Source organism: Neoarius graeffei, chromosome 18 (genome assembly GCF_027579695.1).
Source record: "Neoarius graeffei isolate fNeoGra1 chromosome 18, fNeoGra1.pri, whole genome shotgun sequence".
Classification (NCBI taxonomy): Eukaryota; Metazoa; Chordata; class Actinopteri; order Siluriformes; family Ariidae; genus Neoarius; species Neoarius graeffei.
In genome coordinates, this window is record NC_083586.1 from 2,980,975 (window position 1) to 2,995,030 (window position 14,056).

At 43.5% G+C, this 14,056-nt stretch overlaps 1 protein-coding gene across 3 annotated transcripts in view; it reads right to left on the bottom strand.

Annotated features, from left to right (window-relative positions):
* LOC132865864 (histone-lysine N-methyltransferase PRDM9-like) overlaps positions 1-12,154 on the bottom strand; it is a 52,025-nt gene extending 39,871 nt beyond the window's left edge. For 2 of the 3 annotated variants that reach the window (XM_060898367.1, XM_060898365.1), the window contains exons 1-3: positions 9,964-10,114; positions 4,546-4,717; positions 679-950 (exon numbers count right to left, since the gene is read on the bottom strand). In XM_060898367.1, coding sequence (XP_060754350.1) covers positions 679-950; positions 4,546-4,717; positions 9,964-10,101 — 582 coding nt within the window. In that variant the 5' untranslated portion in view covers positions 10,102-10,114. Of the gene's footprint in view, positions 1-678; positions 951-4,545; positions 4,718-9,963; positions 10,115-12,031 lie in introns of those variants that run through there. The other variant, XM_060898366.1, reaches the window with a different exon arrangement.
* Between the last annotated feature and the right edge of the window lie 1,902 nt (positions 12,155-14,056).

Sequence of the window (14,056 nt, forward strand, 5' to 3'; positions counted from 1 at the left end):
AGCCCCATGAGCCTTTGCACTCTGGCAAGGCTCCGTGGAACTGGCAACAACTAAAGCGACTGCCTTTTCTGGTCGCTACAATAATAATCCTCCTCCCTGGAGCCAAATTTATTTTCAAAATGGAATTAAAGGCCATTTAGATTTAAAAAAAAAAAGTGACTACCTACAAACATTTTTAATGAAAAAGTACAGTCATTGTTGTATTTAAAAAAAAAATATTATTTCATGAGACTGCATGAAAATGCATGGGGTTGCTCAAAATTCCACAGCACACTTCACTTTGTCCCACAGCACACTGGTGTCTCATCTCATCATCTCTAGCCACTTTATCCTGTTCTACAGGGTCGCAGGCAAGCTAGAGCCTATCCCAGCTGACTACGGGCGAAAGGCGGGGTACACCCTGGACAAGTCGCCAGGTCATCACAGGGCTGACGCATAGACACAGACAACTTGAGCACTGAGGTGTTACTAGTATTTTTATTAACAGGCAAGTTCCACCACACTGGCTAAAAGAACCGATGTCGGACCGCATTGTGCTCAAACTTGCGATTTACACCACTACTCCACATATCATCTGCAAGAAGAAACTGATATTAATTGGAGCTACCTTCATCTAGTCATCATATTTTGTTACATAAAAATATACAATCTTTATAATAAAATTTATGACAAACTCACAACCGAGGAGTCTCCACTGTTCTTGGCTTCCTCTCGGTTCACCAGCTCTCCCTGGCAGGGGCCGAAGTGTGCACCTACTGGAACAGTCTCCCCCTTATTAAACACTCCCAGGTCTGCATAAGGAATACTGGACTTCTGGATTTCTAGCCCAGGAGGAAGTGTTTGTCTGGCTCGGTCAGGGACTCCCATGGGAACAGGAGTATCGGGGATGAAGAGGGGTGGTCCATGAACCTCGCATTTGTTGAGGAAGAAGGATTTGCAAACTTCACAGTCTGGGAGTAGAGAAAACACAACAGGAAGAAATGAGGCCCAAATGTGTGTGCAATCTGTGTGTTCTATCTAAGGCCATATACAGTACATTAGTACTGTATAAAGATTATCCTAAGAAAGCTTGCCAGTAAGGTTCACTGAGCATCTGGTTGAGACTAGAGGTGTCCATCAGGACTGGGATCAAACAGGACACAACAAAGTACCAGTATTGGCAAAAAATATGGAAACACCTACCAAAATGACAAAACACCACAATTTGACCTTTTGTTCTCAAGTTCTCTTAATAAACTAAACATTTTCATCATAACAAACAGTTACAAGTAACCAGAGTAAATCATTCTAAAATATCAATATTTGGTATGGAACTCCTTGACACTGAAGTGCACTGACACGATCAGGCATGCTATCATAAAGTTTATGAGTAAAATCAAGTGGAATTGATCTCCATATGTCTTGCAACACTTCCCAGAGCTGTGGCAGGTTTGAAGGAGCCCTTTTCACCTTCTCTCGCTCCATGTAGTTCCAGACTTGCTCAATTATATTCATGTCAGGACTTTGGGCTGGCCAATCAAGAATTGCCAAGCTGCCATCTTGTTCTTTGTTTTGTAAATACTGTTTAACCATCCTAGCTGTGCGTTTTGGGTCATTATCTTGCTGGAAGATAAAGTTGTTGCCAATGAGAGCTCTTCCAGAAGGCACAGCATGATGGATAAGGATTTGTCTGTACTTGTCAGCAGTGAGGGTCCCATCTATTTTGTAGAGATGACCAACTCCATTGTAGGTGATGGCTCCCCATACTTGCAGGACCCCTCCGCCATGTTTTACTGTGGGAGAAATACAGTTTGCCTTGTATCTTTCTCCCTTTCTGCACCTGACTTACTGTTGCATAGCGTTGCCAAATAATTCAAAATTTCTTCTCATCGGAGAACATGACCCTTTTCCACTGCTCAGAAGTCCAACTCCTGTGAATTTTTGCCCAGTTAAGTCTCTTCTGCTTATTTCCACCTCTCAACAAAAGTTTTGTGCACTGACACATGACCTTTGAGGCCTTCTGCTGAGAGCGTCTTCCTAACCAGGTGTGGGGAGACATCCTTGCCTGTAGCATCTTGGAGGTCCTGTGCCAGTTCCTTGCTGGATTTCTTCCTCTTTCGCAGGGATGTAGTCTTGAGGTACTGGACATCATCTTTAGTCAACTTTTTCTTCCTTCCTCTGCCTGAAATGTTCTTGAAGTTCCCAGTCTTCTGGTGATGCTTGAGGCATTTCCAGACAGCACTGTGGGTAACATGCAGTTTCTTTGCTATGGCTCATTATGAATGGCCCTCCTCCCACAAAACTTTCATCCTAATACGCTGCTCTTCTGTAGTTTCTCTCTCTGATGCCATTTCTGCCTGTTGCCTGGCTGTAGTCAGAGGATAAATACTTTTTCTAATGAATTCTTTGTTGAGACCACATGATTTAGTTAATGGTTTTCACCTGTGTAATAATTAGCACATCATGGTAGGATTGCCCAACAAGGAGTGATTGTGTTTTTTGGGGCTAAACTAAACAAAAAGAGATACTATTTCCAATATTTTTATAATGTTTATCACACAACGATGGCCAAAACTGCTAGTATTTTCATGGGTAAAGTATAAAATTGTGGTTAAAAGGTGTCTGTATCTTCATAATGTATTTCAGTTGCCTTCAGTGCAGATTCTGATGTCATTTGCATGGATTAAGTATGCAAAATCGATCTTTTCCTCGGCATTTCCATATTTTGTGCCAGCACTGGATACAAGTATGAGGTTTTTTTACTTCCTTGTGGGAGCAAACAAATGGTCAGATACGAAGCTTGCAGGGCAAAATAAAACGAATGTTCATTAACATGACTGTGGCACTGCATGACGTATTTACAGTATTCTCTTAGGACTTGCCTGGTCAGGGTTGTTTTAAATTCAGCTACTTGTTTGCTTATCTTCTGGGGAACAGAATTTCCCAAATTTGTTATGAAAATCACATGCAGATACAAACAAAATTAACTGCGGCACGGTGGTGTAGTGGTTAGCACGGTTGCCTCACAGCAAGAAGGTTCTGGGTTCGAACCCAGCGGCCGGCGAGGGCCTTTCTGTGTGGAGTTTGCATGTTCTCCCCGTGTCTGCGTGGGTTTCCTCCGGGTGCTCTGGTTTCCCCCACAATCCAAAGACATGCAGTTTGGTTAACGTGGGGCGGCCTTGGGCTGAGGTGCCTTTGAGCATGGTGCCTGACCCCTGACTGCTCCCTGGGCGCTCTGGTGTGGCTGCCCACTGCTCTGGGTGTGTGCGCGTGTGTGTTCACTGCTTCAGATGGGTTAAATGCAGAGGATAAATTTCACTGCTTGAAGTGTGCATGTGACAAATAAAAAGTTTCTTCTTCTTCTGTCCACACAGTAAGAAAGAAAGTAAGTAAATAAATAAATAGTCCAACGCAGTCCAATGGGGAGAACTTGCAAAACGTCACACAGACCGCAACCCGAGCTTAAAATTGAATCCAGGACCCCGGAGCTGCGCCACTGTGATGCCCCGAAATCCGTATATTTGGACTCCTGTCTCTCACACCCACTGTCTCTTATTGAACATTCCATTCCAGAGGCATAATGAGGGGCATACTCTCTGTCCCCTATTAAATCACAGCTGGTTGGGATCTTCTGCGAGCTTATGCATGTGGGGAACAGAGCATATAGCACTGTCCTCCAGGTGTGTTTTGCTATCATGTGACACAGCATGAGCTGCAATTGAAAAAGAGGAGTTTGATGGCTTTACATGTCTTGGAGGAAGTACGTGTTAGCCTTCACTCACATGGTTAGAGACCTGGCTAGTGGGTGGATACTAGCAGGTGACCACACTGGACGACAAATGGGTGGAAGAAAGAGGGGGGAAAAAAACCTATAATCTTCTAATGTGGTGAAGACGTTATGACACATTTATTTAACATTTATGGAAGGAGACCCAGGTATCAGTCAGTAAGTTTCCCAAGATGGAAGTGTCTTCAGGACAGAGGACTTTGTGCTTTCTGGTTTCTCAGTCACACGACATCCCACATTTTTTTCTTTGTCTCAGAATAAAACACAGGAGTGGCTGGAGAGAATGACCGACATTCTGCAACATTAAATGTAAACAGAAACAAATTAAACATTGAATGTGCCATTCATTAATAAATTCAAAATTGCAATAACAAGCAAATCATTATGGTTTGAGGGGAATCATACATTTTGGGCCATGCTGTAATATGAAAATAAAACCATGCAGCATAGATTTTTTTAATACACACCCATCGTGTGATATTCCATGCTTTTTTTGTTCAGGTTAACATCCTCGGTTTATAATGACTAAAGTATTTTAAATAAATAAATAAATAAAGTTTCTCTCACTCCTCGCTACCATGTTACATGCTCTATAAACAAAGTTCATACTTTAATCAATAAAAAATCTAAATTTCAATGTCAATTTGTTGATTAAAATTATAAGAGAGACTGAGGCTACATGCCAAATGTACTGTATTGCACTTTTAGTGCACCAGATAGTGTGCAGGGTAGAATCAACAGTGAGTGTTACTGAGCACCAGAGTGGCCTCATGTCTTACAGAGATAGTCTTTATCGTCAGGATCTTCCACTTTAACGGAGACACCTCCAGGTGGGTTGTCGAGATCGTCTCCATAGCTGTAGATATTCAGCTCCAGCGTCTCCTCTTTCTTCACACAGGCTTCTGAGGTCTCTCCATCCATGGATGTCTCCGTTTTCATGTCCTCACACAGCTAAAGATCAAACAAATCTGTTAGGGTGGGACGGTATCCATCCCACTCGGGAAGATGCTGCTCTCATTTCTCACAGCATAGCTCAGTCTCAGAACAGGCCTAGTTAATCCACGACAATCCAGAGCCAAGGCCATGGAGCAGACGGACAGGCTAAACTGGCTGTCTGCTACCTGCACAGAGTCATCACACAGGTTTCATTACATTGAGACTGTGCCTGTTCCCCGAGCTATACAAAAAAGTAGAAATACTCACAGTTTGTTCTAATAATCTAATTAATATAAAATTAGATCATACAGACTGTACAGCCGCTGCCAGCACCTTTGTAAAAGGTAAGACTTTTAAATATTTTCTCTCTTATGTCTGAAGCACGAACTGTTAATGAACTTCTTACTGATCAGCAGTTTAATGTACTGTGTTTAAACAGAAACATGGATTAAACCAAAGGAGTCTGTAGCATTAAATGAAACTAGTCCTCCTGGTTGCAGTTATATACACCAGCCTCGTCTAACTGGCAGAGGAGGCATCGCGATTCTTTATAATGATTATCTCGGCATGACACAAAAACCTGGACAGTTAGTATGAAGAACTTCAAACGCATTTGTGGCAGTGGGGGCGTGGCTTAGTGTCAGTTTGTGAATGTAGGGCGGGGCCAGGGAAGGTGAGTGGCAAAGTCAATGCACCTGTTGTCAATTAAAATGTGTGCGTGTGTTTGTTGCCATGACTGTGAAGAACAGAAAAAGAGGGAGAGAGCAGAAAGAAGAGATTTCCCCAGACCAAAACACAACTGTGTGTACGCACACGTCTGTGTACCTAAACAGACGTTAAAGTTGAAAAACAACACGAAAATAAAAGGTGTGTGTGTGAACGTCATCTCTTGCCTGCCATGCTTCTGTACTCCACCCACATGAGGGACGTATTAGAGTGGTGCCGAAACCCGGGAGTACAGAAGGGAACCACCACATGAAGTCTTCCCCATTGAAGGATCTCATCCATGCCCTCGCTACTGCCCAGCAGAACCAGAATCAAGCGCTGACCGCCCTCCAGAAGGAACAAGAGCAATGCTTTGAAGCCTTGATACTGGTCCAGCAAGAAGATCGCCAAGCGTTCCGGCATCTACTTGTGTTGTCGGGGACCTCGACTGCAGCGGACCCTCCCCACAGCACCCTCACAAAAGATGGGCCCGTACAACGATCCGGAAGGCTTTAATTGCTCACTTCAAGCTAGCAGCCGAAGTGTGGGGGTGGCCAGTCTAGCAGCGCGCAGCATGCCTACTTCCGCTCCTGACTGGTGAGGCACAGCCCGCCACACAGCAGCTCGCTGCCAGCAGCCAGCTCGTATACACCAACCTGAAGAGAGCCATCCTGCAGTGTGTCGGCCACTCTCCGGAACAACATCACCAGTGCTTCTGGACACGGACATTGGAGGAGGTCAGCCGGCCGTTCGCATTCGACCAATAGCAGCTGAGGGTGGAAGATCATGACACCAACAGGATCATCGATCTGGTGACACTGGAACAGTTTATCGCTCAACTTCCGGAAGGAATGGCAGACTGGGTCCAGCGTCATCGCTCAACGTCCCTGGAGCAAGCCATCAAGTTGGTGGAGGGCCATCTGATGCCAGTTCCAACAGCAGGCGGATGGGTCGCCTCTTCTCCCTTCTCTTCCTGTCCCCACCCCATTCCCCCACCACAGAGACAGGGGCTGGCTCCCCACAGCTGGCCCACCGCACCAGTGGTGTCCTCCCGTATTCTCCTTCCGTGTCTGTGATTGAGGAATCACACAGTGACTGGAGCAGCCCAGCGGTCCTGGTACCCAAGACTGATAGATCGGTCCGGTTCTTTGTAAACTATAGAAAAAAGTCAACGTGGTGTCTAAATTTGACACATACCCAATGCCTCGCATTGATGAGTTGCTTGATTGGTTAGATGCTGCTCACTTTTATTCGACACTGGATTTAACAAAGGGATATTGGCAGATCCCCTTGACTCCTCTATCCTGAGAGAAAATGGCCTTTTCCACACCATTTGGATTACACCAGTTTGTCATGCTTCTTTCTGGGTTATTTGGGGCTCCCGCCACATTCCAGCAGCTCATGGAGAATATCCTCCATCCCCACACTGCCTATGTGGCAATGTACCTTGACGACATTATCGCGTACAGCAATGATTGGCCTCGGCACCTTGAACACCTTAGGGCTGTCCTAGAGTCACTGAGGCATGTGGGTCTCACAGCTAATCCCCCCCAAAAAATGTGCAATTGGATGTGTGGAAGTACGGTATCTGGGTCATGGGCAGGTGTATCCCCAAATTGACAAGACTACTGCGATTGCGGCTTGCCCAAGGCCCAAGACCAAAAAGGGGGTGAGGCAGTTCCTGGGGCTGGCTGGCTACTATCCTAGGTTCATACCTAATTATTCAGATGTCACCAGCCCACTGACTGATCTCACTAAAAAGGGAGCACCAGATCCGGTTCAGTGGACGGAGCAGTGCCAACAGGCTTTCACCAAGGTAAAAGCTGCAGTGGGGAGGGGGGGGACTTTTACACTCCCCTGACTTCTCTCTCCCCTTCATTTTACAGACAGACACATCGGACAGAAGGCTGGAGGCCGTTTTGTACCAGAAGGTGGAGAGCAAGGAACTGTAAATCAGCTGCAAGCTCTCGATACACGAAAGTATGTACAGCACCATTAAAAAGGAGTGCCTGGCCATCAAGTGGGTGGTCCTCACCTTCCAATACTACCTGCTGGGGTGCCCCTTCACTCTCTGTTCGGACCACGTGCCCCTCCAGTGACTCCACCGCATGACGGATGCCAATGTGCGGATCACCCATTGGTATCTCACCCTCCAGGAGGTTACATGGTTACATTCGAGGTGGTCCACAGGCCGGGGCACAGATGGTGGTGGCAGACTTCCTGTTCCATTGAAGGGGGAGTCCACTGCAGGATGGATGGCTCCCCGGCCCGAGTCGACCGGCGGGGTTATGTGGCAGTGGGGACATGGCCTAGCGGCAGTTTGAGAATGGAGGGCGGGTCCAAGGTTTCTTTATTTGTACCATACCGTAGTACTGGTAAATTCTTTGTGCAGGCAGGAATTCAGCAATCCCAATGCAAAATAACAGCTACGTAAAATACATTGTAACAGACAAGACAACAACAGTACACACATCCTAACATATACAATCCTTACAAGTGTGATCTTTAAAAAGTGCTTCATCATCAATTGTTCAGTATGAACAAAAATTCACCTCTGGGCCTTACTGTTCAGCAATACAATTGCTGTTGGTACAAAGCTCTTTCTGTACCGTTTGTCCTTCCCTTAGGGACCCCAAAACAACGACCAGAGCGAAGAAGCTGGAACTCACCATGCAAAGGGTGTGAGCCATCTGTAAGAATACAGGGAGCTTTACATTGTAACTATGTCATAAAGAGAAGACATGGTGGGTTGAGGCTTCCCAATTAGCCACCCAGCCCATTTATTTGGTTCAGGGAGTTTTTGCCCTGTAGTGACAGATTACCAAACCAAGACACGAAGGCAAAAGATAACAATGACTCAGTAAAAGCACGATAAAATAGGGTCAGCATAGTTTTATCAATGTTAAAACGGAACAATTTCCGAAGATAAAACGACCGCTGATGTCCCCTCTTGCATACTGCTTCGCAGTTCTTGTTAAAAGTCAATTTATCATCAATGACAATACCAAGATACTTGTAATTATCCACACATTCAACAGATTGGCCCTTGATGACTGTGGGATCATGGTTTGGAGCCTGATTTCTAAAATCAATAATCATGTCCTTTGTTTTGGATGTATTAAGCGCCAAGAAAGAAAGATCACACCACCAAGACTGGACCATGGCTGTATTCATTATTGTGTAACAAACTTACAATGACGGTATCATCTGCAAATTTTAAAACGTGCCTGTTTTCATAGACACTCTTACACATATCTGTATAAAGGATAAAAAGTAAGGGAGAGAGAACACATCCCTGAATGAATAAGTTTAACTAGACAATTCCCCTGTGGGAAATCGTGAGAGTGATGCAGTGGGCGTAGCAGTCGCTATTGCAGGAGTTGTACTGTACTGTGTGAATGTGTGACTTGCTATGATGCTCCGATGCTATGATCATGTGTGTGTTTGAAAGAGACAGAGCAGCCCCTCCCCCATCTGCTCCCTGACTGGAGCTCGTTGCCTTGGTGACGGTGCTCAGGTGCAGAGCAGAGACATAAGATTACAGGCAAAGAGAGCTTTTTCTCAGATTTCCTTCTCCTCGAACAACGGCGATTTACACGAAAACGACAGGAAGTATTCACAAAATTCTTTCACACTGAGCGTTACAAGGCTCTCATGAACACACTGATGTAATTTTTTGTCCCTAGTGTAAAAAATGCGGACAACAGAGCGAGTTGAAAACAACTGACGTTTCTGATTTTTTTCATCAAAGCACTGTCGGGATTATAATGGGAGTCAATGGAGCAGTTGGGCTGTGAACCTGCCACTTTGAGGCTTCTTGTGCGAAAACTGTAAACCCTATCGTTTAGGTAGACACATCATGTGAATCAAGACAAGTGTGACTCCAACTTTTGAGAAAATTATGTGTGTAGAGTGCAGAGCATTTTTTCAGGATTTTCCACTAGGAGACCAACTGGTCTGGGCAATACAATCACAGGCCCCAGAGTCCATGCGGCTGCACCGCTGCGGCATATTCTGTGAGGCAAAATGGTTCACCAATCACCATACAGACAAACACACTACAGTCACTACACAGCTATCAAGAGCAATTACCAAGCACAAATGTTATGGGGCAAAGACAGGTTTTTAATTTGGGCACCATGGCGAGCCTAAAAATTTTTTTTTTTACTTTTTTCACGCGTAGCGTGCTGAAAATTTTTGACGTATCATTTTTAGTAATTTTTTTAACCAATTATAAATATATCGAGCAATAAAAATAATAGAAATTACATAATCATATGCAAATATAAAGTAGTGCTGTATCTAAAAAGTCAAAAGTTTTCTCCAACATTCTGAATAAAAAAAAAAGATAAAAATATTTTGTAAACCTAATTATGATCACAGCATCAATTTGGGCGCACATCTATTTCAATTCAACTTCCAATATAATTTGGTAAAAATTAATTTGGGCATAAATGGGATAAAAATAATTTTCACTTAAGTTTAAAAATAAGCTGGTGCAAAGCAGATTACATAAAAGTCTCACATAAAATATGTAATAAAAATCCATAGCGTACCTGGCAACTGTAAGGCAGCTGTTGCAGACGACAAGTCAATGACCTCGACCTTGTCAACAATATCGTCTGATGTCTTCTGACTGTTCTGTCGTGTGATAAACCTCCCCATTCCCCCGCCTGTAGACTTAATAATGCCATTGATTGTGCGTTTTCCATGAATATATGAACTGCTGTTCTTATGTGATTTACCAGTTGTCTTAGGTCTACCACGACCCGGCATGACGACCGCTTGTCAATCTATACTATCGACAGTATTACAAACCGACAGCCACGTGTTATCATGAATCATTGAGAATTTCACAACATAAACAAAGGAAGTATATTTTATGACATTCAGACATCAGAGACTCCGACACGGTTTACGGTAATCGCTAGACGCATTTCATGTTCACTTCATGTTATGAAGCGACTGAACAACAAATTGAAATATATATGCCAAAAAATGACATTTAACAATAATTTAAAAATATTTTGGGTTCTCCACCCTCATGAAACAGGATATTTTCTTCTAATTTGGGCAATTTTCATAAGTTCTATTTTGGGCCTTTTGACAAGCCTGTAATTTGAGTGCCGTTATACGGTATGTAATTGGGGCTGTATTTGCCCTTGTGTTATGTCAAAGACACTCAAAGTTACACAGTAATGACATCAGATTCTGACATCAGCCATCTCAGTAACCAAATTTTAGTTTTGTTTTTCTTAACCAACATGATCTTGTGTGTATATCTTATAACATAGATCTTCGTTTTCCTTGTTAAATGTATACTTACATGGTACTTGGTTAATTAATTGCAACTGATTGAACCAAATGATAAGACATAACTTGGTTTAAAATTTGGTCTCCCAGTGAAGCTGGTTTGGCATTGACTAGGAGACCAAATCTGGCCACCCAGTAACTATGTTAAAAAATGCTCTGGTAGAGTGAAATTTGTGGCTGAAAAGTTTTAATGAGAAATGTAGAGCATTTTTTTAAAGCTGTGTACACTCTAGCTCGACTGCACAGACACATTATAAAGTCTGAATTTCTCCAGAATTGATCATGGTGATTGATCTGTGACTGATCAAAAAGTATACAACCTAACAAAAAAGTTGAAAAGAGAAGTTTGTCTCCGTTTTAAAGTTTGAATCATGTCTCTAGGTGAAAGCATGCCAGAGCAGCGGATGTTTGAAAAACGCTGAAAATGTGCGATTTTTTTTTTCATTTATTCCCATTGAAATGAATGGGAAATTTTGCGTGATTTTTTCACGACTACGTCGCCAAAAAAATCGTGCTGAACAAAGTAATAGCACACCGAGTCCGATCAAGCCGCACGTTTTGATGTATTGTTTGTCTGTGTGCGATGTACGGTTATTGGGTTATTCGAAATCGAAATTTGTACGGAAGATGAATAAGTTTAAGAAGAAGAAAAAGAAACACGCAGAAGAAGAGTTTGCAGTGCCTAATAAAGCCCTGCGTATAAAACCAGCCCCGAGTTAAAGTAAGAGGTTTCATTGCTGCCAGAGCTAATTGTTAGACACAGTTCTCTCTCTCCAGGGATCAGAGGCTTCGAGCTCAACACCATACGATTCTTCCAACAACAAGACCTCCCGGTTCGGGAAACCATGCCTAAAACAGTCCCCTATGATTTCATCCATTTTCATTTTCAGTGTGTAAAGCTTTCTGCTCAGCACACTGCAGAGGGGGTGATTCTGCCTGATTAGCTTAATAATAATAATAATAATAATAATAATAATAATAATTTTAAAAAATAAATAAAAACCCCGAGAAAAAAAAGTCTGTGATAAATCAAGTTGAAATTTTGAGAAATAAAAAGTTGGAATTGCGAGGAAGTCGCAATTTAGAGAAAGAGGAAAAAAATAACCCGTGATGGAAATAAACTTGAAGTGAAGATTTAAATACTTTCAATATACAACTAAACAGGTTAGCCAAACTACAACTCTCTCCTGAGTGGATAAATAGTGCACTATCTAGGGTGCACACGGCATTATTTCATACTGAACGGAGTTCCTAAAACAGTAAAGTGGAGATATATTTGGGATTCGACCACACACCTTCAGTTTAACTTACCTCAGGGTTTTAAATCCTCAGAGCCAGACACAATAACGCGTTTTTATTTTTATAACTGGAGGGGCTAAAGCGGCTCAGACGAGCAGCGGTTTTTTCTTCTCCAGTGTTTTCTGACGGTTGGAGAAGCAGCTACTGGACGCGTTACCGCCACCACCTGGACTGGAGTGGAGTTTCAGGGTGGAGGACGCTTATCCCAGCCGAACCCAAAAGCCAGTATCTCACTGGGCTGCGACAGCCTGCGGCTTAGACCCCGAAGCCGCCGCCAGGCGCCGCTAAAACCGCCATTTAGAATTTGAGCCGCCGCCAGCCAAAAATTTTGTAAGCCAATTTGAGCCGCTATCTAATAACATTTGGCTGAGCCACTAAGAATTGTGTACATCAAATAATGGGTTTATCCACATCATGAGCTACAAGAAAAGTGACACAAACATGATCAACTGTACACACTAGTAGTAACACAATAGAGACTTATAGGCATACACTGTAGAGATTTAGAACTGATATCACAGCACAGAGAGCCACCACAAGCTTGCCGTTGTGACTACCTGTCAGTGGTGTGTCGTTCACGAACGAACCGTTCTTTTTGAACGAGTCTTCGAAGTGAACGACTAGAACTAGTTCGCGCTGCCTCTCGTTCTCGGTCGTTCGCGAATCAGCAGTCTCTGCTCGCTGGCAGCAGGGCGCTCGCTGAATCTCGGTTGTTGGCGAATCAGCAGGATCTGTTCAGTAGCAGAAGGGCGTCCAACTTGCATTTTGATCTGTGCAGAGCAGCGCCACTTTACTTCTTTAAGGGCTATCTGAGCCCTATTATCAGAGCGTTGACACATGCCAGGTCTTTAGTTTACAATTTAGAGCTCTCACTCAGCAATACATTTCAGTTCACAGCGAACGAGCTCAGCAGTTCGCGAACGAACGAGCAGCCAGCAGCCAGCCTGCCTGCTGCCATACTGGGCTGGGCGCATAGCAACGGTTTCCATGACTGTGATAAACAATGAAGAACGTGGCTCTGGAGATCGCGGCATACTGTGTTCGTTTTTTTAATGTTAATGCAATTTGTAATAAAGTGGTTTGTTCTTTGTAATGAGCGTTGTTGTTGAATAAGCAAATTTTTTTTTTTGCTTAATGGGTTTGAGAGAACAACTGCATAGCCGGCAGACCATGGCTCTACTAAAATAAATATAATAAATATAAAAACAGCTTTATTCTCATCTACATTTAATTAACTTTCAGAGCTTTGTTTATGTAGTCTTTTTCAGATAATGCTAGGATAATGTTTTTCTTCCCATCTTTTTCTCAAGCACATTGTAATGTATGAAAATCTATTGTGGATGGCACCTCTGCCGCCTCTCGTTCACTCAAGATGAACTAAACTTCGGACGACAGCCATTGTTGTGCCGCTTTGGTGTGACGTCATCAAAATGAACGAGTGAACGAACTGAACGAACGAATTTCTTTGCTGAACTGACCGACATGAACGAACTGGCGGAAATGAATCGCCATGTCCCACCAATACTACCTGTCTGGCTTCCCGCCCCTCACACCGTTACCACGATACACTGGGGAACCCGGGAACCCACCCAGAGCATCAATCGACTCCGATATCGACGAGATGGCTGCATTCTTTGCCGCTGCTGAGGGAAAGTGTAAAGGTATTTTTTTTGTTTGTTTGTTTGCACGTCCAGGTTTTTCCGGGATTGTCCCGGTTTTTTTTGTGGAAAATGGAAAATGTCCAGGAAAATGGAATAACCTTCCCGGGACACGTTTTGTCCTGGTTTTTTACTTCCTCACATTATCCCCATTGAAATAAACACAAATCATTAATGTTTCTCGCAGCCACTTAACATATTAATAGTTTTCACGTAAGCGGGCATATTGTAGGCAGCTACTTGTGTGGCCTCACCGAATGTTTGCGCACGCAGCCAGTCGCCGTTGCTAGGTGATCGTGGTCAATACAACGGCGGCCGCGCGAAATCAAAGATACTGGAATACCGTAATACCAAACAATAGGTGAGAGTTCCCTTGGTC